The sequence below is a fragment of the Excalfactoria chinensis genome, chromosome 9, assembly GCF_039878825.1.
Source record: "Excalfactoria chinensis isolate bCotChi1 chromosome 9, bCotChi1.hap2, whole genome shotgun sequence".
NCBI lineage: Eukaryota > Metazoa > Chordata > Aves > Galliformes > Phasianidae > Excalfactoria > Excalfactoria chinensis.
In genome coordinates this window covers 18,433,464-18,456,619 of record NC_092833.1, presented here as the reverse complement: position 1 = coordinate 18,456,619, position 23,156 = coordinate 18,433,464, and the positions used below count along the sequence as shown (strand labels likewise).

General features: G+C 41.3%; 1 protein-coding gene across 1 annotated transcript in view; it reads left to right on the top strand.

Moving 5' to 3' along the window:
* RSRC1 (arginine and serine rich coiled-coil 1) overlaps window positions 1-23,156 on the top strand; it is a 102,914-nt gene that overhangs the window by 11,736 nt on the left and 68,022 nt on the right. The window contains exon 4 of the mRNA XM_072344841.1: window positions 16,655-16,825. Within this exon, the coding sequence (XP_072200942.1) occupies window positions 16,655-16,825 (171 nt within the window). The remainder of the gene's footprint in view (window positions 1-16,654; window positions 16,826-23,156) is intronic.

Here is a 23,156-nt window from a genome sequence, read left to right as displayed (position 1 = left end):
TTTAAACAGAAATACAATGCTAGTTGCTTCTTACTGTGAAGATAGAGATGCTTGCCACTGGGTTTGCTGTGTGCTCTGAAGGTCATAGCTTCATTCAAACAGTTATCACTGGTTGGGGCATACTGTCAATCCTTGCTTTTTATTGGTTGTTTACTCTGTCTGTTTTACAATGTGCCACTGTATTGTAATGGGCTTAAGCTTTTTTCAAGGTTTTTAGTACTGGCAGGAGTCGGTTGCCTTTTGTGTGAGCTTTCCTTTTCCTCTGAGAGTTGTTTTTTTTTTTAAATATTGAGGTCTCTTCCAACCCCTGCAAGTGTGTGATTTCTAATAACATCTGAACAAAGAAGTATTTTAGCAAAGAGGCAATATTGCACAGTGAAATGTTGTGCATGTAACTTCTGAAAGATGCAAACAGCACCACTGGGTGCTTTGGTATTTGCCTTACTAGGGATGGTGGATAGGAAGGCACCTTTCCTTCTTTGGTTAGTCTGTTATTTTCCATGCATCATGTTTTTAGTGTATTTGCACAAATGTGTCCTGGCCTATGAGTGCTTACAGCTGATAGCAAGTGTTGGATCAAGACAGAATCTATCCCAATCTGCCTTTAAGACTTGCTTTTAGCAGTAGGGAAACACTCAAATAGGTTATGCTATAGAGTTTCTGGGGTAGTTTCATGAACAACTTGGGGAAGAGTTTTCTAGTAACTGCATCAGCCTGAAAAGATAATAAAAAGATAATAAAGGCTCTTAGGAGAGAGGGAGATTAAAAGGATCTAGTTTTGAGGTAGATATTAATGCCAGTGGCAACGTGTGATAGACAAGACAATGACAGGTAAGGAAAAAAGGGAATGGCTCAAGTAGGTAGTCAAAGGTTATAATGTATATGAGATGAATTGCAGCTGTGTGAACCTAGAACCTTATTTATTTATTTGTGATTAAGAACATTGAGAAGCAGGACTAAACTGAAATGTGATGCAAGAATGTGGGTTGAAGATGAGGTTGGTTTCAGCCAAAGGGTAGATGCTGGTAGCTGTTCTGGGAGCCAGGGAGGGCCTATGGAAGAAAGTGAGGGTTTTCTGAACCCACCATCCTAGGGGCATCAGCTGCTGTGAGATTTTGGCTGCTGGGAAAGACATGGAAGGAACTTGGAAACAAAGTCTTTGAGTAACAGCACAGCAGTGACTTTGAGAGCAGTGGGAAGGGAGAGTGTACCAACATGACTCTGAGTATCTGCTGTAAAAAATTCTGGGAATGAGGGCAAGGCAGCTGTGAAAAACAAGGCTGGGCACAAATTGTCAGGCAGCGTTGAAAAGCTGTCTTAATCTATTGAAAGGCTTTTTCAACATTACTGTCTTTGGAAATGGATCCAAGAATTTCCTACAAAGAAGCAGATGAAAGTCCTATAAGAAATCGAGCAATGCTATCAGAATGTTTCTCCTGAAATGCTTTGTTTCCTGCTAGTGACAACTGGAGTTGCTATTCTTCTACAGGTTTGATCTGTTGCCTATGATATTTTCCTTCTCTCCTTGCTATGCTGATTGGCACTGTCACATGCAACTAACTGCACAAACCCACGTCTGCAATCATGGGAGGGACTGGTGCCAGCATTGTGTGCATCTCTTCTCTTAGTGGAGGGGCAGGGGAGGTTAGGAGTCTTTGTTCTGTTAGAATGTATATTTAATTTTAAAAAAATGGCAGTATTTCTTGCGTTGAACTTCAAGCAAAGGCTTCAGGAAGGGCACAACTAGTGGAATTTGGATTGGTTTTGTTCACGTGATCTTGAGGTTTTTCTGCAGATGCTAATAGCAGATACTTGTTTTTCCAGTGATAAATCAGCACCTGAAGCTTTCATTTAGAGTCTTACTCTGTTACAGTTCTATCGCCAGTTGGCTCTAAAATATGTTTGTAGCCATAATAAGTTACTTTAAAAAAAAACCAAAAAGCAATTATTCTACACAGATGTAGTGGAATAAGTGAGGGGGTGAAGCACTGGCATTCAAGATATCCTAGAGCAATAACCCATCAATGCACACATTACCAAGGTCTAATTGACCACTTTGGGAAATTAAACTTCATAAGGCAATGCCAGGGGCCCTAAAGTTATCAATAGGGGCAGATAGCTGCTAGTGACAGCTGCTTTGATGCCTTTCATTGGTGTGTGTGTGTGTGTATATATAAAAAGCCTTAAACGTATGAATTCATGTCTGCTGTTCATTTGGAGCTAACTATTGAGTCTAATTGCCTGCGAACTTCTGTTTTCTATAGCAGTCCTGGTGTTATGTATGTAGAATGTGTTCTTAATGTAGCTTTTTACTTTTATAAAGCCTTTAATTCCTGCTTTTGGGAAAGGGTCTACTTGTTGGTTGCCTCCCCCCTTTTAATGTGTGGGGCAGTGGTTGTGCTTCAGTTTGGGAGGATATACATAAAGAAGTATGAGAATAATTTGGTTCTCTTTAGTTGAAAACTGACTCCTTTATTTTAGTCTACATTCTGAACTATAGCATATTTCTACTTTTATAATCCTCTTTTCCTCCATTACCACAACTCTGGCCATGAATCTATTCATTTTTGCCACAGAGATCGTGTTTCTAGAGGCTGCTATGCAAATCAACACAGAGCAGATGTCTTAAAGATGCATTGGTAATACAAGACCATCCCTGTCTGCAGGAGTAAATTGCCGCTGTTTCCAGTGTTGGTTTCCAGAATCGGATTATCAGCATGTGAAACACAACATTTGTAGAATTTAATAGGAGCATTTTGCTGTGGATTCCTGCCTCTCTAATAACGTATAGCAGGAATAGTATAAGTATAGCAGGAATAGGCTATAAGGACACTGGTGAAATGCAGATATTGCTGCCCTTTTTGTATAGAGCTGTCAGTATGTTCCTCTTGCTGGGTTTTCTTGCAGTTACTCTATAGCAGCAGTGTGCAAGTAGCTGTCAGTCCTATCTATGCCAAAAATCCAAGCTGCACTTTGTTGAATGTACCTGTCAACCATGCACTGATGGACATGCCAGAGCTAGGACTGTGTACAACCCTGGCTTAGCATCCATGTTCATCACAGTTCTAATGATGGATTACTGTTTCCCCCATAGATTCCTTACCTTGTTTACTTTATGTATTAATAGATTGGTTGCTGTAGTCCTTCTCAGTTATTTTTCTGTATTATTCTTCTGTTATTTTATTCAAGTTCCATGAAGAGCAGCTGTAACAAGATTGTTGTTCTTAGAACCGGCCACCTTGGAGCAGGGGTCAGCAACTACTGAAGTATGCTGTGCTGCTTGATGCTGTGCTTTTTTAAACTGGCAGTTAACTATGTTGCTAGAAATGTATCAAACCCTGGGAGAAATTAATACTAATGAGATACAATGTTGTTTAGTCGTAAGGTATTGCTTGCTGCTTTTTCTGGAAGCTGGCTGGGAGCTCCTTGGGAGCCGGGACCTGGGAACAAGCCTTGCTGGGGAGTTGCTGTCAGGGTGTTCCAGTTCTCTGCTTTTGTCTGGGATCTGGGCTGGAAGGATTGCTCAGCATGTAGCAGAGTAGGATAGTGACTGCCATGTGCAGTGCTTCAGGTACCTTTGTATCAATGAATTTTATCCTGTGTAAATCAGCTTCCTTCAAGATCCAGATAGGCAGCTGGCGATTTTTGTTGATGCTCTGAGCAAAGTGTGGTTTGGAGGTGACTTTGGTGCCAGGTTAAGCTGATGTAAGCTGGGTACTCTTGACACTTTGCTGACTGCCCCTCCATTGTTTGGTATGCTGTTGCCTTCACCCCTGCTTGTGCATGGAGGCCAGTCAGCATGCAGAGCAAACGGCTTTTTGCCCTGCCTGTCTGGGGAATGGGAGAGCAGGGCAAGAGCTGTCCTCATGGAGAGCTCAGGTTGGAGGAAGAAGCTCCAACCTGGGATGTTCATTTTGGGGTCCGATGAGAATATCTTAAAGTGAAATAGCTCTCAAACAGGGAAAGCTGCTGGTTTCTAAGGCACTGAAATGCAAGAGCACGAATATATATAGATGCTTATGCTTCATCTGGCTCTAATATAGGTTTATTGGTTTACTTCAGCTCCATCAGAGTCAGTGGCAAAGTTGCACTTGACTTCAGCGATTCCTGGTTTTCAATTCAGGTGTAATGTAGGAAGATAAAGAAAAAAGTGTATTGCTGATTTCATGCATGTGTAGAGCCTTTGTCTTTTTACTATCAAAGCTGAGCTGAAGCAATTGCCTCAGCAAAATAGTTTATTTATAATAAATATGTGGCCACATAAGAAAAATGTGAAAACCATAGAGTAACTGGAGAAGGACGCATTGAAGTACCGTGTCCATCTTTAAGGAAAAAATCAGGTTTTAAAATCTAGGAGAAGAAAGAAAAGAATCTGTTTATATTTTAGTGCTGCTGTAATTCTAAATATTTTGGATGTTCTTCTTGTAGAATTTTCTTTTGACCTTAAGTTTTCTGCTTATGCACATACCTCAGAATACTGTGCAGGGCGTGCTTTCACTATTAGATTTCCTTATCCATAAATATTGCTTTAAAAAGATTCTTCAGCAGCTGCAGTTTTTGCAGGGTTATATCAGCTCCTGGTTAAGGCAGACTGAAAAACTCTCCTTAACTTTCAGGAATTATGTTGAATGAATTATTTTAATTCTTTTGTAATTTTGTACTGCTGATTCATATTATAGGAATGGAGGCGAGGGCCATTGGAGGTTTTTCAGTAATTCACATGTTGCTAGGTGCCTATTTAGCTTCTACAGTTTTTGCTTCTCTTCTTTGGACACAAGCAGAGGTATGCTAAATTGTAATAGAATTTAAATTAATCTGTGGCATAGCAGTGAGAATCTGTTACCAGCCTATATCAAAAAGGTATGCTGAAAGTTTTGCTGCTAGAGCTCTGAGCTTCTTGATTGGAGAGTGGGTATAGGGGGGGAAAAAAATCCCTTTCCTATTTTTCTAGTATATAGTCTTATTGAAGTTCTTCCAAATTAGATTTTAAATGCCAATTAGGAGGTTGAATATACTAAAATAAAAGCAAATACAACCAAAATGGCCTCACCTTATGGCTAGTTAGGCTTTTTCTCTCAAAAGCGAAACCTTTGCTCTGAGCATGGCTTTGAGAAAGATATTCAGCTTAATGAACACATTAATTAGAACCATAACTATTTATAAGATAATTAGAAACGAAGCACGGTAAACTGGGCTTTTCCTGCAATTAATGGAGGATTAATTACTGGAGGTAATGAAGTGGATTTTTAAATGCATTAAGGTGAAGTACAGAGATGTGCAAGGCTTTGTGATAGTTGCATAATTATTCCAGGCTGTTTGAGCATAGCTCATATGAGATCGCTAATAAGCATCATTGCATCATTATGTATGCACTTAAAAAGACTTACCACCAAAATGACTGCCTAATTATTTCTAATTGGCAGGAGTCTGTGTAGTCATTGAGCTGTTTGTAGCCATTTTAAGGTTCATTTAACTATCCTTGGGGCCATGTGATAGATGGAAAAAAGCTTCAGCTACACGCTGGCCTTGGCTGGCGCCGTTAATCAATTTTGGTGGGCTTCAGTTTGAAATGCATTTGCTCATGCAGAGGTCAAAACCCGAAGTAGTCCGAGCAAAGTTTGGCTTTTTGATGCCACTTGACTGTATTCATTAGCAATTAGTAAAATAATTGTGTCTGTCACTATATTTGGATTTCCATATGACTTGGTATTCTTTCATCGCTATCCCTTCTTATAGCATATTAGCTTCACTGGAAACCAAATATTCTTCCAACAGACCCTTTTAGCAACTTCAGTGCAGTGGCATATGTTCCGATATACTACCTTTCTTCATTCATTTGTTAGCTTAAACAGTGCAGTATATTTCAACACAATCATCTAATTTGCTCCCGATTGATTGCTGAGTGAAAGTTTCTACCCAAGGACAACATTTTAGGGCTTTTAAGGGTATCTCTGAGGAATTAGTCATTAAGCATTAGCAGAGGAAGCAAGAAGTAGTCAAATCGAATTCTGACGTTGGCCAGAGTTTTGCAGTTAGGGGCATCTATTTCCAGGATGTTGACAGCTATGTGGATTCAAGGACATCTTCTGCCAGAAGAAACCTGCGCAATAATTGTGCTCATTTGAAAACTCATTACTGCATAAACGTTAGTGCACTGCTTCTGTCAATAATTGCCTTGGAAATGGACGTACCGTTTGGAAATGACCTTTTTGATACACTACAATTAGTATACAGTTATTTTATCTGACTCTGTCAGATTTAACGTGACATCCCATTAGGTAAGTGTCTGTGAAAGTTCTCAATGAGTGCGTTGTCCTGTTAAATGTAATCGTAACCATCTGTGGGGTGTTGTCAATGTACATAAGCCATTCGTGCAGCTTAAGAAAACACCGGTGAGCAAATTGTAGGCTAATAAAATAAAGGTCAGCTTTACCACTTTTGTTGCAGAAAATGTGGTTCTAGTAATTTAATGTTAAAACATAATTTAAAAAAGAAATTGTTCAGGCTGAACAGTAAGATTGATTGAAAACAGTTCTTCATTGGGACAAAAGGCAAACAATTGTCATTGACTCATGAGTGTTAGCTTGGATGACAGACATTAAAGTGAGGGAATTATGGTAGCATATCCGAAGTGTACACCAGTCTTTACATAAAGCTGCTGAATTATTGAACATTACATTAATTGTTTTACTGTTGAGATTTCTGGGGGGGTGTCATTTGGTGGAGACCACTTCTGTAAACAAATACCAGAGGCAGAAAAAATTAATAAAGTGCAAATAGTGCTTCCTATTGAGACTGCTTAGGAATTGTATTTTATTACGTCCTATCAAATGTGTGGTAATAGAAATGCTGCTCCCAGATAATCAGAACTGTTACTAAGAAATAAATGTTAGCACGGGGCAGCAGTTTTAATCTGCCTTCAAACTTTTCTTTGATACAGTATAGCAGTGCAGTGGGAATCACGTGAGTATAATAGCTATGATTTTAATTATAAAACTGCTCACAATTAAGATTTTAAAGCACAGTTTATGTAATTACCAAATTACATCATCTGGTCTGTGTTCAGTTTGGGGTTCTGAGTGGACTCCATTGCCAAGTTAGCTTCATCAGGTCTCTTCCTGTGCTGAGTTTTTCCCCCTGAAGTCAAAAAGTCCTTTCTGCAGTTCTATTGGGGTCTGCTTGGGAAGATCAGCACTGGGTGCATGGGGTTGTGCTCGAGTTGGGCCATCAGCACCCTGCAGTGTGGAATGGGGACGTGCCTGGGCCACTGCTCCCATTCCTCTGGGCTGTCCTCTGTTTTCATGGGGCTGTCATTTCAGGGATCCTCTCAGATTGTTGTGGGATTACAGCAGATGTGGTCCGAAACATTGGTTCTGCATTTGGAAGAAAAGATGTTCATTGAGTTGTAATTAGTAGTTCGTGAGTTCCTATCTTGTCTTTTGACAAAGCAGCCAGTTTTGTTAGCCAAGAGCAATTCATCCTTTGTGAACTTATTATGCCATATAATGTAACAGTTGAAGTAAAGGTGCTTTATCCTATAAGAAAAATAGGACACACACTTGATATTTATTTATGGCAGCTGAGGACTGCAAACCAGGGACACGTGGTGAGAGGACTTTCAGTCGAGCTCTTGGCTTTTGTTCGTATATCTTAGAATGCGCATCACAGAAGAATATTATAAACTTAATTTCATTCTCTTTTAATGAGAGCTTTGAGAATGCATCTGGGACCTCTGGCTCTCCTCTTATACTAAAGAAGACAAAACTTAGTATTTTTTAAGTAAATGGATGAACAGAAGCAATTGATGCAAATATAAATTTCCAGCCCAGCTCTGAAAGGAGTTTTGGAAAGTGCTGCTGGTCTGCCAGCAAGGTGGGCAAGCCCTGGGCGTTCTGCTGGCAGCCTTGGCAGAGCTGGCAGAGGCCTGAGTTAGGGAGCATCCCCACACTTCAGCTACATTACAGAGATGAAATCACCTAAATAATACAATGAAGGCTTGCCCTTATTTCTGAAGATATCTTAGAGTAAGCTGATAGAAGACGTGCCAATCTTGTAATCCTTAAACCAGAGCTTGGCAACCAGTGCTGATAGCGAGCAACTTGTGATTGGTATCATCAGTTGGACAGAAGAGTCGTTAATACATTTTGAGATGTAATAATCAAGTAGTTTCATTACTTATGATGACTTTAGGAATTTGAATAAGCTATTCAGATTTTGTTTTCCCACCCTTTGATGCATTGTTCTGTTTCACAATCTGTTGTGTGACAGTTGAAGCTTCTATGAGGAAAACACTTTTTCTTTGGAATAATATGTGGCATTTTGAGGTTTTCTTTCCTTTCTTGGACTTTTTAATTAGTCATTAAAGCTGGGCCATGAGGAAGACAACAGGGTTATCGGTGATGACCTCCACTAACTGGCTGCCAGTCTGCTTCTCAGCTGTGTGTTCCTCATCAGCCTCCAGCAAATATGCCGTGCTCTGCCAGAAGGAGAATGCTGAGCAATGACAGAAGTGTGCTCGCCTGCATCCATGTTGTGTTTGAAAAATATGAAGTGCTGATGCCGGATGTGTTTAACATGCATTTAAATTAGGAAATAATCTTTGTGTATGTAGAATGTGGATTGAAAAAGTACTGATGACACACACAGAGCTGTGTATGTAGTGTCTGTAAGACATGTTGCCCATGTGGGATGATGTGTTCTTGCTTTTTCTCCTGCTTCAGGGGTTTCTAAAGCCATTTTATGAATTAATTTCTGGAGATCTGATCCCTTAGTAAAATTATGGCCATTCTCATTAAGTATATTAAGATTCTTTGGTTTTAATTTAGCAGGGGAAATAAAATGAAGTTTAAAAATCTAATGTGTTTAACATATATTTATGTGGTTAAAAAAAAGGGTAGGTGGAACACTGCCAATTTTTTAAGATTATTGTATATATGTATATACATATATGGCTGTTTTTTGTTGTTTTTCTTTTTTTACAGCTCACAAAATTTAACTTTTAGAGCCTGGTTGTCAGGTAAAGAGAGGTCTTTGCACTGCCTGAGCTGCGTGCTGCACAGTGGCTTAGCTGTTGGCGGTCGGGGGCCATGGGCACACAGCCTTCCTGGTTGTGGTTGTTCACAGTTGGCGTCCTGTTGTGTCGGGTGATTTCAGGCATCTGTTGAGGTGATTTCATCCAGCTGTCTCATATCTGCGTGGCTATTAGGATACGTATTTATTACATGAATATCTTCAAGCTCAAGCCACGATTGAGGCCTCGATCTCAGATGTTTTACAGTCACAAGAAATGAAATAGTGGTCTTGTCAGAGACAGAAGAGTTGAACTTACCTGTAACTAATTTGGGCTTCCCAGGGGCACCTGGGAAGTGAAAAAGTCATCCTTCCTTACATTCCTTCACTCTTTAACATAATATCAGAGGCATTGGCCAATTTATAACAAATAATTACCTGGATGGGGATTCCATCTGGAAAATGAATTTGAACTATTTTCATTGCTTTGCGATTCAACCAGATCTTCGTGTTGTGGCAGAGGCAGTCACTAACGCCTGCGTGATGGAGGAACAAAGAATTCGGTGCACTTCAGGGGAGTCCTGGGAGGAACTGGGCCCTCCTTCCTTAAAATGTATTCCAGCTGTATGGAGAGTAGTACAAGTGCATCTGTGTGCATTGAATTAATTACAAAGTGTGATGGATTTACTTGCTAATGGAATGTTGTCTTACTTATCCATATAGAATTCAAGTTTCCCCATACATGTCTTTTAAAGAATGTTAAAAAAAAGTGCATCCATTTCTTCAGGTTGCCCAATCCTGCAGGAAAGGGACTTTATCTGCAGCCTCGGCATTGGCAGTTCTGGAATGGGTGAGAAGAGCAGGGAGTGCTCCTTGCGCTCCTTGCTCCTATCTCTGTGTGGCAGGCTGACAGCTGTGTTCATTTTGCCGCACCCGGAGGGTGAGCAGCCCTTCTGCACTTGCACAGACTGAAGATGACCTGGGTGTTCTCAGTCAATTTGTGATGCTTTTATTTTTGGCTAACTGATTAGCAGAATACTTCTTATCAAACTCAATTTAGCTTTTCCATGGAAGCTTGTGCAGTTTATATACAACTGGCTATTTTTGTAGGTGGGTGTTTTTATGCACTTGAGGCATGGAACTTCTGGACTGCTTTAAGTGGGGAAGGGTGGGCACTGGGCACGGAAGCTTATTTTAAATGATTTTATTAAATAGCTAAAGCAGTGTATTACCTCCCAATTCTTAATTACTTTATTACCAAGAGGTTGTTAGAAATAAATGTTAAGTGAATCATGAGATGGTGATGTGAATGTGGGGTCAAAAAAAAAAAAAAGTCCTGTTTTGAGGCATCCTTTGTGTAGGAGAAACTCACTTTGTGGGGGGGGACAGGTTATGTTCTTCAACTGAGTTTCCTAATGAGAAGTGGAATCACAGCAAAGAGAGCTGGTTTTGAGTCTTCCAAGAGATAAGCAGGGGGAATGAATGAGGAGCATGTTTTTCCTGATGGGAGATGAGGATGCTCAGCTCCTTGGAGCGGTTGTATTGCAGGCGCTTACAGAGCTGTGCAGGGAGGGAATCCCTTCCTGTCTGGCTAATGGAGTGGAACAGTTTGCAGCTCCAGTAGATCCATGGGAGCTGTTCACACAGCTGTTCTCCCTCCCCAGATCCCCAGCAGCACACTTCAATACACGTCCCTTGGCCACAGCTGCTCCCATAGCCCTGCCTCTGCATAAGAAGCCTGGTGAAAAACAGCACAAGTCATTTTGTGTAGGTTGCAGAAATATCATGTAGCCAACAGTGCTGCCGTTGGTTTATGTGCTTCCACATGTTCAAAGTGTGTCTGGCCTGCTGGAACAGACAGCACATGTGTCCATGGGGAAGTGCTCCTCACTGAGCTGCTTGTGCAGGGAGAGAGCTCCAGTGGCACACGGGCTGGTGTCACTGGCTTTGTTGGGGTTCTGTAACATCACCTCAATAAGAGCTACTGCTTGTGTAGCTGATGCTTAACCTGTGCTTTATATTTCTGGTTTTGCAGGTGGCACTCAGTGAAGTTTGCTTTCTGCTTGTAGCTTTCCATTGGAGGCTCTTGCTGGTGTGCTCTGAATGCTGGAAGGGCTGTGCTTGGCTTTCCCCTCTTCTCTCTTAGGCAAGGAATTCTGTCCAAAGCACACAAGAAGCAAGCCTGAGCCATTGACTGCTGACCGAAAAGCTCAGTCGGCTCCAGAAGGACACACAGAGTTCATTTTTTTCCCACATGGTTGTGAATGCCCTGTAGGTTACCCAACACCTCTGCGGTGCAGTGGGCACGCACCAGCCTCAAGGTGCATAGTCGGTGTTGGTGCTGCATCTCTGGGTGGCCGGGGGTTGTGGCAGGGAGCACATTTTACTCTCCTTTGGGGCTGAGGGCCAGAAGCCCAGGAGGTGCAGTCAGAAGGACAGGACTGGTAACAAAGTGGTGGATTGAGAATAACCAAACCCAGCAGCAGCGTCTTTTCTGCCCGCTCTGCTGTCCCGCTGCATTTATGTGCTTCTCATGCCAAGATTTCAGTAACTGCTTTGTTTGTTTGTTTTTAATTACAGTTTACTGGAAGCTTGAGTGTAATTTCCTCAAATGTTTAATTATGTAATTAACATGATTTATGGGTGGAGAACTGTTTATTACTGAAGTAAGTTGATGCCTGTATCTGGTGAATCCGTTTTCCCCATTCTGCAAACAGTGTTCTTCATTCTCTGTTGCTGCTTATATTTCATCTTGCCTGTCTCCAGCGCAGTGGATGATATTGTTACTATCTTTAATACCTCTGTTTTCTCTTACCGATAGCCTAAACAGCTGGCTTGAAGCAATGTCTCTTTCGTCTTAGCGCCAGTCTCGTGTCAGACTTAAAAGCTGACCCTCTGCTTATGCATGTTTCCATCTTTCATTCACTTTAACGATATGTAAGCCATATTATCCTATACGTTATCATTACTGTATTGTCTATATATAACTCCCTTAAATGCATTTTTAAATTGCAAGCAAAATAAGACTGGGACTCTGTAGCAGTATCCATGTCCAAATTAAAAATAAAATGTTATTAACTTCCATGCTTTAAGCAACTGCAGCCGATGGTTGAACTTGTTGTACGTTCCCCAAGAACCTGTGCTGTGTTTGTGACTGAGTTAAATAGGAAGACTTCTCTTGATATGCGTTGTATGAGATCATGTCATTCTACTGCAATGAGCCATTTGCGCTGACTCTTTATTACCAATGGGACAATCCAGGCCTGATGCAATGCGGTTGTTTCATGGTTCTTTCCCAGACTTGTGATATATTGCTGAAGTCTTAAAAAGGCGTGAATTTGTTGGGCTTTGTTTGTGGTTATTGAGCTACTGATAAGCCCACAAGAGTGTGCCAGCTGAGAGAGATGGAAGAGAGTCCCAGCAAAGCACTTGGTATCTCAGAAACTTTGGAGCTGTGATTGTTATTTGCCGAGAGAATTGTGTTTGTTCCCCCCCTCCCCAAACAAAAAAGCCTTACTTGCAGTGCAGGAATGCTCATTTTGTTCTTAATTTCAGCTTTCCTGTATTTGCATTCTAATTCCTCTATTGAAGAAGTCTGCTTCGGTGGCTGCTCTCAGATCGTAGTGTTTTGCAAAGATTAGATTGTAGCTATAAGATACAGCTCAATGCTTTAGTGCAATATAATTGGGGAAATACTAAACGACACTGACCTCATTTCCTTTAGAACAATGAAAATTAATAGTTTCACGTTTTATTAGGCTGATATTCCAGATGTAGTGTACATTTAATTAAGTGTAGTTTCCTTTTGGTTATGGTATGTGTATCTGCTTTTTGTCGCAAATTCTTTCTAGTTTTACAGTTTTCCACATGTTTTCTTTCACCATTTATGATTTTTTCAAAGCGGAGCTATAAGGATTTAAATCACTTTAGCATGCAGCAAAACAGTTCCCATTCAAACAATAAACGCCATTTTGAAAAGCCTTTAGATCTTCTGTCACTTCATAAATATAAATGTATAAAAACATTATGCAGTTGTAGTGCCCACCTGCTAATTAAATGCAGATTTCCTCAAACTTGTTTTAAAATCTGCTTATTTGTTTCAACTCAGTCTCTGTTCGGAATACATATGGCCCTTGTGAAACTAATTATGCTCACGGAGCAGCTGTTAAATTTAGTGCAACTAATTTTATCCAATATTTTACATTTTAATTGATTACCTGTGAAGAAATTAGCAAATTAACACTTATTGTGCAGTAACAGAACGGGCTTTTATGGATACTTTCAATTTTTTACAAGTGGACTAAGTGTTGATGGAATAAAGACGTTTGGTGGGGTTTGAGATAGGGAAGTGATTGGCGAGCCTTGATTATCTGGTGTGAGAATTTCGGGATACCGAGTGATGCCAAGCATCTGTGTGTTCTGCAAGTTAGACATGAAAAGCAGATTGGAAAGTAATGGCTTTTCACAGAATTTTGGTAACATATGGGCTTATCTGGATCTAAGAGCCCTTTGAAGATCTTTGAACTTGCCTAAATGACTTAACCTTTGGCATGGTGGGTGGGTGTTCTGGGTGCTGGGGGAGGGGCTGTGCTGCCAGCCTACTTCCCACCTTTTTGTTTTATTTCAGTCTTCCCGTAGTTGTCTAATTGGAATGCTTTCCAACTTTAATAATTGGGATTATTAAAAAGAAAAAAAAAGGCAATAGCAGTTAGAATAGAGGTTTTCATTTTCCTCTTGATCTGCAGACTTTCTGCTTGTGTACGGAGGACATCTTGGTGCAGGTGACGTGCAGCTCTGAGCTGTACTTACAGCTTGCTTTCCCTTTCTGAACGTGCTGCAGGATATTGCAGTATTAGTTCATAGCAGCGTGCAGGTGAATTCGTTCATGCTGCAAATGGAAAAGTGCTGCAACTTGTTAGGCAACCTCAGCGTGTTCAAATTTTCACTTTATGAAGCTGTTTTCTGCTGCTAAGAGCTTATTGAGTGTTTGAGACTTATTACAGGGCCTAGAAGTTTGCGTGAAGCTTTCTTAGAACAAATGTAATAGGATTTGTGGCTCTTAATGCAAGGCAGACAGACAGCTGTGTTGTGCAAAGCATGGTGTGCAGTGGGATGCTGCTGTGCTGGGGCTGAACGCAGCCCCCTCTGGGGGGTGCAGTGCTGGGTACCCAACTGCTTGCAGCAGTGTGATGCATCGCTTTGCTCACTGCTCTCTTGATCTGAATTTTGTAATGGAGTTCCCTTGGTTGCCCTGCCCTGTTCTGATAAATACAGTGTCCATCTCAGCTCCTGGAGAGCAATAGATGGGAGAGGCTCTGCAGGTGTTATCCGGTGCAGCAGCAGCATATGCTGGATGAGCTTGGTAATGTTTCCCTTTAGATATGTTCTACAGTGGGGCACCGCAGTCAGGACTAAGCTGGGGACTGACTGAGCTGATGTGTCCTGCAGGGATGGCCTCTGTGGAGCAGAACTCAACGTTTTTTTTAGCACCTGCATGGTGGCATCCCAACGATAGTCTTACACCTCCCTCCCTGTGGGGCTGGGACAGAGAATGCAAAGTGGATCAGCTATCTTTCATAACTACGGTACTCAAAGCATAAAGAACAACTATTAGTTGCTCTAGGTTAATGACTTTGGACTCAAAAGACTGTAAATGAAACAGCAAGGACAGACTCTGACTATTTGTCAGTGCTGCTGGAAGCGTTAGTGCAAATCTGTGTGTACAAATTCTGTGTGACAAATCTATTTCTAAGTTCTAAGAGCTGTTTTTCTGCGTGTGAATTGTGTCTGCTGCTTGTTTTAGATGAGCAAACAGAATTCTGAGATTGGAGCATCCAGTTAATCTAAACTGAATTTGCTGTTATTTGGAATTGTGAAATGTAAGTGTGAAAACAAGTTCAGATGTGAGCTGAGGAAGTAAGCCTTTTCAGCAGGTGGTATCTTTGGTTCCTCAGTTATTTATTGAAGGACTGCACTCTTAAATAAGGAGAGTTGTTTTGCCAAATAATATTGACGTGTGTCTCTGTAGGGCTTTTTGTACCCTGTGTACCCACACGTGCTGATTCTGACTCTGCATCTCACCTGCAGAGTTCTTGGAAGCCGTGGGTACCATCCAAGTGATCTCATCTATGGGGCTGTGGAAACAACACCAGAGTAGGTCTAATATTTGGAACACTCCTTTAGGTCAAAACACCCTCTGTCCGGGATCTGAAAAGTGGATGGATGCTTTTTAATTTGTGATGACATAATAAAAATCCATCTCGAGATGGAAAATATACCACTTACTTAAGTGGTAATTTGATCTATTGTATGAGTGCTAATACTGTGACCAATAATAGAAGATATAGTGTTGCAGGAGATGCCATCTGCTGAATGAAACCTGAAACGGAGGTTCTGACCCCTGGTGCTAGTCTGAAAGGCACGATGGCAAGAGTAGGTACGTTAACCCCAGCGTGCTGGACACATTCCAGACGCAATAACAGCATTCTTCCTCAATTTGATTTATAGCTTCATCTGGAGGCAGTATTTTCTTTTGCTTATTCTATTGTTGAGTTTTATTAAACAGTTGTTGCTTCTAAAATCGAGTGATCTCTTGTATGTGATTTTGCTTTTAAAGGCCTTTGGAGTCCGGAAGGTGCTAAATAATTCTCATCCAGGTTTATGAAATGCCCTTCTCTCTCCCCCAGCCCCCTTGCTACTTAATGAAACTTCAATGAGGTGCCATCAGAACCTTTATGATGTTGGGTGTTGTACTGGGAACTAGTGGGAACTTGTGTTGCTGTTCTCCTAAACGTGCATTGTGTTCAGCTGCTCGCGTACATCACCAGAGATCTATTGATTGATGGTAAATTATAAATTAAAAAATTGGGAATCGTGAAAGTTTCTCTTGGTTACACGTAGAGACAGTTAGATCCTAGTAGCACCTGATCTTTTTTTATATTGAAGTGTATGAATAACAGTGCAGAGGAATGGGTAAGGTGATTGAGCACAGGGGATCCTGGAGCCACTCGAGAACTTGCAGTCAGGAGCAGAGGACTGTGTGTGTCCAAACCCCTGCACTGTGCTAGACCTGTAGGGTTGGCCTATGCTTAGATGCTCTTCAGAATGTGTTTTGGACTTAGATTTGATATTGAGAAGTGTGTCTCAGTGCTGAAGACTAAAGCTGGGGCACTGTAAATGTCACTCCTGTTTTTGCTTTTGTTGGAACATGGGTACGAGTAATAAAGGATTTAATGTGTAAGTACAAGCACTTACTAGCACCTGCAACTTCTGTGATTATTTGCTAAGATAAACTGATTATTGTGTAAATAAAAATAAAAAAAATCACTGTTTTTCATCCTTTCTTTCTCCAACAGCCCTGAAGACTGTGTTGTTAATACCAGTTGTTAATACCAAATTAACACTGTTCATGCATGAATACTGTCTATTGTGATTTAATGTATTTTACATTCTTCCTTTAGAGTAGAAACAGTGCTTTCTTATTCACTTTTGTATTTGAGAAATTGGCAGGATTTTCCTTCAAGATGTAAATCACTAAATGGTTTGAATGTGTGTTCCAAATAGTTGGGCAAGGTAACAAATCTGATGTGCAGAGAGTGTCCAAAATGTGCAGTTGCTAAATGTTGATATTATGGATTTTGTGTAGATCGCGCTCAAGACCTCGACAACGTTCTTATAGTCGGAGCAGTGAAGGATCCAGTCATAGGAGGACTCATAGTGGGTCTCGTGAAAGAGAGCGGCGTAAAGGCAGAGAGAAAGAAAAAGTAAAAGAGAAAGGCAAAGGCAAAGAGAAGGAGATGTGTGGCACGAAGCTGGGGTAAGTGAAACGACAAATAGTGCAGCTCTGATTAAAAAAAATAGGGAATGCTTTGCACTGTCTTCCTCAGTTTATTTTGTGAAATATTTGCTGTTATACCAAAATAACAGAAATTATTAAAAATCTGTGAAATGTGTGATTCGCAGTATGTTAGAATTCTGGAATGTGGCATCGCTTTAAACAAAGTAAGAATTTAATTCACAGTTCTTTCTTTCCCTGCCTTGCAAATATGCTTAATAGCTTTTATTCGATAGAGGAATATAACTCCTGTTCTGATGCATTCTAATCACAAGGAAAAAGATGATGAGTACTGGATTATTTCCTCTGACAAAGTGCTTTTCACTGCGTGCTGGGTTCCCCCCGACACTTGTGTGCTGACAGAAATTTCTGCTGGGCTTCATTTGTAGCTCCGAGTGTAGTTTCGGAGTATATACTTGCTGTGGTTGAATGATGGACTGCCTTTCAAAACATGCTGTCAACATAATTTTCACTTGAAATGACTTAGATTGTTAATCTTGTTTTCTCAGGTTTCAGAGAAGGCAGTTTATGTAATTACCTCTGTGTTATACATCTCCATCTCCTACAACTTTTAGTGGAATGTTAATCTTTTCTCTGTTTATGCGATTGGCTTTAAGATGGAAGGCTGGTATATTGAACCTCCTTCTTGAATCTCTCTTTGGTGCTTTCCCACTTGCACTGAAAGGGAATTTCTACAACAGCATCCGCTGCCCACATTCATGGAGACAGCTTGCAGTTACCTGCTTGGTTTTACATTGTAACAATGATGGTTATTTAGTCCCTCACATATCATTCCTGCTTGCGCTGTGTTATGTGTTGTGTATTAGGGTATTAGTGTATCACACAGTATCACAGTATCGTGCGAGTTGGAAGGGACCTTAGAGATCATCGAGTCCAACTCCTGGGATTCGAGCCCTCTGTGTAGCAGAGCAGCATTTCTGCCACTGTATTAAGGTCCCTTCCAACCCAGACCCGTCTGTGATTTTGTCATCCATCAGTTACTGTTGCAGATATTGTCAGCAGTCAGTAGGGTTCGGTGTAAATGTAATGGAGCCTCTGAGATATTTACAGTGTGTCTGAAGCTTGTTACTTGTTTACCTGAAGTTCAAATGTGTTTGGTACTTCTGGAGGACTTGAGGAGAAGCCTGGATGTTGCATCCAAAATTGCTTTTTAATGAAGCAGGTTCTGGGGCTCTGAACAGAGAAGGAATCCATACTGAGCACAAATACATTTGGTGTGTGAGGGGTTTCTGGACTTTATGTGGAAGCACATCTTAAATCATGCTGCAGTATATTGCAGAGCTTTATTAGCGTACTGCCCGACTCGGTCCTTTTATTGCAAGGATCAATATCAGATAACAGTAGGAAGAACTCTGAAGTGCCTCAATTTTGTTGGAAGCAAACAATTTACCTTTGTATTTTGATAACTTAAAAATTAGCTTATGCTACATTTGAAAACAAAATGCCTTGTTTGGGACATGTCCAAGGTAGTCAGGACACAGAGTACGAGCTGATAATAGAAATGTATGACATCAGTCCATCTTCCTCTGAGCTCAGGGCAGACCAGTGGGCTTTGTATGGGGATTTCTTACTTGGAGCATTATCAGGCTACAAGATGAAATGTACCCAGGATGATATTGATGCGATCTGTATTTCACCAACTTTTGGGGGGTAAGGTGAGAGGAAGGTGTGTGTGTGTTTCAATTTAATCAAATAGTGATCAAAGTGTATCTATCCGGACAATATGGATCTGAGGAGCTTTCTTCCTCGAGTTAATTGTCATTCTCAAGATTTAGCTGGTATCAGCATTGCATTTAAAGGTTTTGCAAAGCAACGTATTTAGAAACGCAGAGAACGCAGAGCTCTGAGAGTCAATTGCTATTTGCAGTTACTGCAAAAATATTGCAGTTCTGTTTTTGTAGGAGACTTCCTCAAGTTTCCCAAGCTCTGAGATTTCTTCCTCTTTCTCATTTCTTTGTTTATTTTCTTTGTGGCTGAGAAGCATTGGAAGGTGATGACCTCCTTGGCCAGGGATGCTGTCCTGCCTCGTGTACAGGTGTGTAGGAAGGAGGGTGACAGTGCAGACTCAGTGAACCTTTTGTAAATCTGTCAGTTTCTTGCATGTTTTCTTCATTTTCATACAGCAATAATGAGATACAATTGTGCATTTGTTTCCTCTGGATGCTAACTTCTGAAGAAAGCACCAGGCACAGTCTTTTGTTGTCTGACAGCTTTAAAGCCATTTGCAGTTGGCTCTGGTCAGCTAAAGGTAGTGAGCTGGCTTTCCTCTCTGGGGTTTTTTGTTTGTTTTGTTTTGAGGGCATATGTTATAATTTAAGTTTTTGTCTTGCAGTGGTGTCAGATGTCCCCTTGTGGGTATGGCTAGAATTAGGACTCTTAATATAGCTCTCCTCTGGGGCTGTCTTACCAGGTCCCGTGACTGCTGCTGCTCCCTGCAGCACTGCACCTGGCTGCCTGGCCTGGGAGCTCCTGCTTGCCCTGCTGCTACAGTGCTGGGGCAGACAAGCAAACACCACAACATTCTGCTCTGTAAGACTGTTCTGTTGGGCTATTCTAGAAACTCCAGCAGCTGGGGACTCTTTTTAGAGGGGAAAAAATAGTCCTCCAGATTTGGAATATATTCCTGCAGGTACTCCATGTAAAGGAACCAGATATAGTTTCCAATTTAAATACATGTATGTTTAGAATGCATAGACTGGGAAAAATAGCTGCTTTAAATACCATGAAGGTCTTTTACTTCTGAATGTTTCCAAAGATACTTGCTGTGGTTGAAAAAACGGGGCTTCAGGAACTATCGTAGGATGGTCTGGATTGAAAAGAACCACAGTGACCATCTCATTCCAACCCCCTGCTATGTGCAGGGTCACCAACCAACAGACCAGGCTGCCCAGAGCCACATCCAGCCTGGCCTTCAATGCCTGCAGGGATGGGGCATCCACAGCCTCCTTGGGCAGCCTGTTCCAGTGTGTCACCACCCTCTGAATGTAACATCAAAGGAAAAAACTGCAACTGAGCTACATTTGAACCCTGCTCACAAGGGACCTACGAGGTGGCAGGAATTCAGTGAAGCAAGCATAGCCAGCTTTTGGAGCACTTTTTTGGAGCACCTTAGATTTTTCCAAAGTTGATCTTGTCTTCACAGGAAAAATCTGAGCAGATTTCCAGAGCAGAAGAGAGTGAACCAGCTGAATTCTTTTGTTCTTATGGTCTGAAATGTTTTAATGGGTATACTATTTGTTCAGCCATCATGGAGAGACTGTGGTAACAGCTGCTTTGAGTTTAGGTTGGGAAGCTCTTGTGCAGCATCTGACAGTACTTGGCTAAAAACGAAAAGTGATGGGGTTGGGAGAGGTGTATGATGCTTGGAAATAATTCTGTGCTCTCCTACAATGTAAAGCAATGCATATTCAAAAAGCATTCCACTGACACACCCTACATATTCATACACAACAAGGCGATCCATCTTTCAGGTGATCAGAATTATTTAATTTCCAGCAAGGTCTGTGTAAAATAAGGCTGGAGATGAGCAGGCAGCAAGAACTGTTCCTTTTTCCTTCCATTTTACCTGTATTCTGAACTAATCAGTGTGCTTTTGTCTCCTAGTCCCATAGTAGTAGTTTGAACTGTATTCCTTTTGCCTGGAAAAGTATTAAAGAAACCAAGAAATAGTATGGCTTTCGCTGAGTAACTGTTGCCAACATTTCTGAAGCAAAAGCACTGGCTCGGCCTTGCAGCCTTTTCTATTTATCCAGTCTCATAGGCCAAGTTTCAAATCATATTTCTCTGTTTGAAATAAGTGTTGTTCTCTAGTTACAACCCATGACTGCAGTAGTGATATCACTCACGTTATTGCTCTGGGTCATTCCTACATCCTAGAACTCTGCCAGTGCTGGTTCTTTGTGCTTAACGCAGGCATTGGTGGCTTTCCTGGTCTCATTGAAGTTTTAGTGACAAGTGCTGTTCTGAGGTGTTACCACACCTTTGTAGTTTTAAAGAACCCAGCGCATCTTCTGCATATTATGATGCTATAGATAAAATGGATAAAATAAGTGTATGTTCTGTGATGCATTCTCCTCTATAAGACTGAAGCGGGCACCTAGTAGTTTCCACAGTGTGATTTTTCCATACATGCCTATGAGGTACATCCTCATTGATCCTGCACCTGACACACACTTTGTTTCATTTTTTTCCTCCACTTGTGTAGAAATGCTTAGGCATGTCTTGAAGCAGTGATTGAGCACCTGGTGGGAAGGCAGGGGCAACCCAGGGGAGCTCAGGTGCATGCAATGTACCTGAGTGACTGGAAGGGATGGAGGCGGGATCCACCCCTTCCCAGACCTCATTTAAGGGCTGGCAGTGGAGGCAAAGGTATCTTGCTGGAGCTCCCTACCTACATCAGTACTTCCCAAGGTAGGCAGATTTTCTTCCTTGGTTTCTGTGTCCATGGCTGCTGCAGTGGGGCTTGTTCTCACTTGCTGCAGCCTAGAGTTGTACTGCTCTGCTGCTATTGCTGTACTTTCCATCAAATTATAGCGTTACTGCATTAAAACTTGTCACTTGTATTAACAAATAATAGTATTTAATGGAAAAGCAGTGATTATTTCCTCCAAAGAGATAGAACATCCCTTTCTATCCTCCATCTTCCCTCTCCAAACAGCATTCTCTCTTTCTGATTTCTCTCTAATTTCAATGGGCTTAGTCTTCCTCCTTACCCCCACCCCATTTTTTTGCAGGTTCAAAGCTTAATACAGTGCTTCAATTTGGAAGCTTTGCTCTTTATTCCATGGTCTTTCAATTACTAATACAGTATTAGCTAGACTATATCCTGACTCGTGGACATTAGTGACCTTTTAGAAGTGCACTGTAGACTTCAGCGTTTTCTTAAGTGTTTCAGGGTGGCTTCCTTAACCAGGAAAATCTTGGTCTTATACTTGCAATGAGGTTTTTTTCCCTTGGCTATGTTAAATGTAGCACTTATGTAACTGTTCCTGATGCATATCCCTACTGAGGAGGTATTAAATGTAGGAAACTTTTAGTATTTCTTTAACGAATGGACTGTTCCTGGTCTAGCATTGGAACGGTTTGTGGTGAGCAGCCCTGGGTGCAGGCTGGGCCTCCCAGGCAGCCTTAGAGGTGCTTCTGCAGTCTGTGAACCTCTTGTGGCTGCTCTTACAGCTGGCTTCTTCCTGTTTGTGCTCCTTGAACCTGTCCTTTTGCAAGATCAGTTCAAGTGAAAGGTAAACTGGCATTTTTCTGAGTGTAACCATAACTCAGCCCAGATACTCTTGCATGCTGGTAATTCTCTGATGTTTTAAACTCTTTCATAGTTGTGCTTTGCTTAAACATGTATTTCTACCTCTGCAGTGCCTTGCCACCAGCTTTGCTAATTGAATCATTACATTCATCTTATGTGCTTTTTTCATATTCACTTTTTTTAAAGCAACTTGTTGACTTGCTTTCAGTGACCTGTGTTTGCATGCTGTTGAATTTTGGTGTTTCAAATCTTTGCTGGGTTAAGAACATTTAAGCTCTTAAGGCATTGAGATGTGGTATTCATAAGGATCATTGTTCATTGTTGGACCAGGGGACAAGAAACTTGTTAGGTCTGAAGAACTTGTACTAGATTTATTGGTTTCACCTTAGCTTTCTCAGCAGGAGAATTCTGAATTACTTTCTAAAGTGTTTTTGACAATTTTTAATGGAATAAATTAAGAGCAGCTTTTCAGTTGTTATGAAAAAAGAAATGTTGTGCCATTAATCAAAGCCGACCACCCATTTAATTTCTTCTCCTTATTAGGCCAGCGATGTGTTTTTGCATTAATGGGCTGACAACTGCTTAACTACCCAGAGAAGCATTATGGAGTTGAAGATTTGTTTCTAAATGCACCGTTCCCCTTGAATGGAGAGCTGCACATCCTGGTGCTGGCTGAGATGGACTCAGTGGTCCTTATGGGTCCCTTCCAACTCAGGATGCTCTCTGATGGCTGTGTGACCTCTCAGTGGCACTTCAGCAGAGTGCTTGTGGGGCTTTCTTCTCATGCTCTTTGCTGGCTGTGGCCCAGAGCACTGGCAGCACAAGGGTGAGCTTGGCAGGAGGTGTTAGGAGCAAGTGGGGAACCTTGGGTATCTCAGAGTTTGGCGGTGCTGAGATGCTCATGGAGCTTGCCATGTTTTCCTTACCTCTTTGCACTCAGTGCAGCGGGAAGTCATTTATGGTAATTTTCTCCTATTTGCATATAGGTTATAGAGTTCTGTGGTGCAAAGCACGCTCAGAACTCCTTTTAAGTGTCTG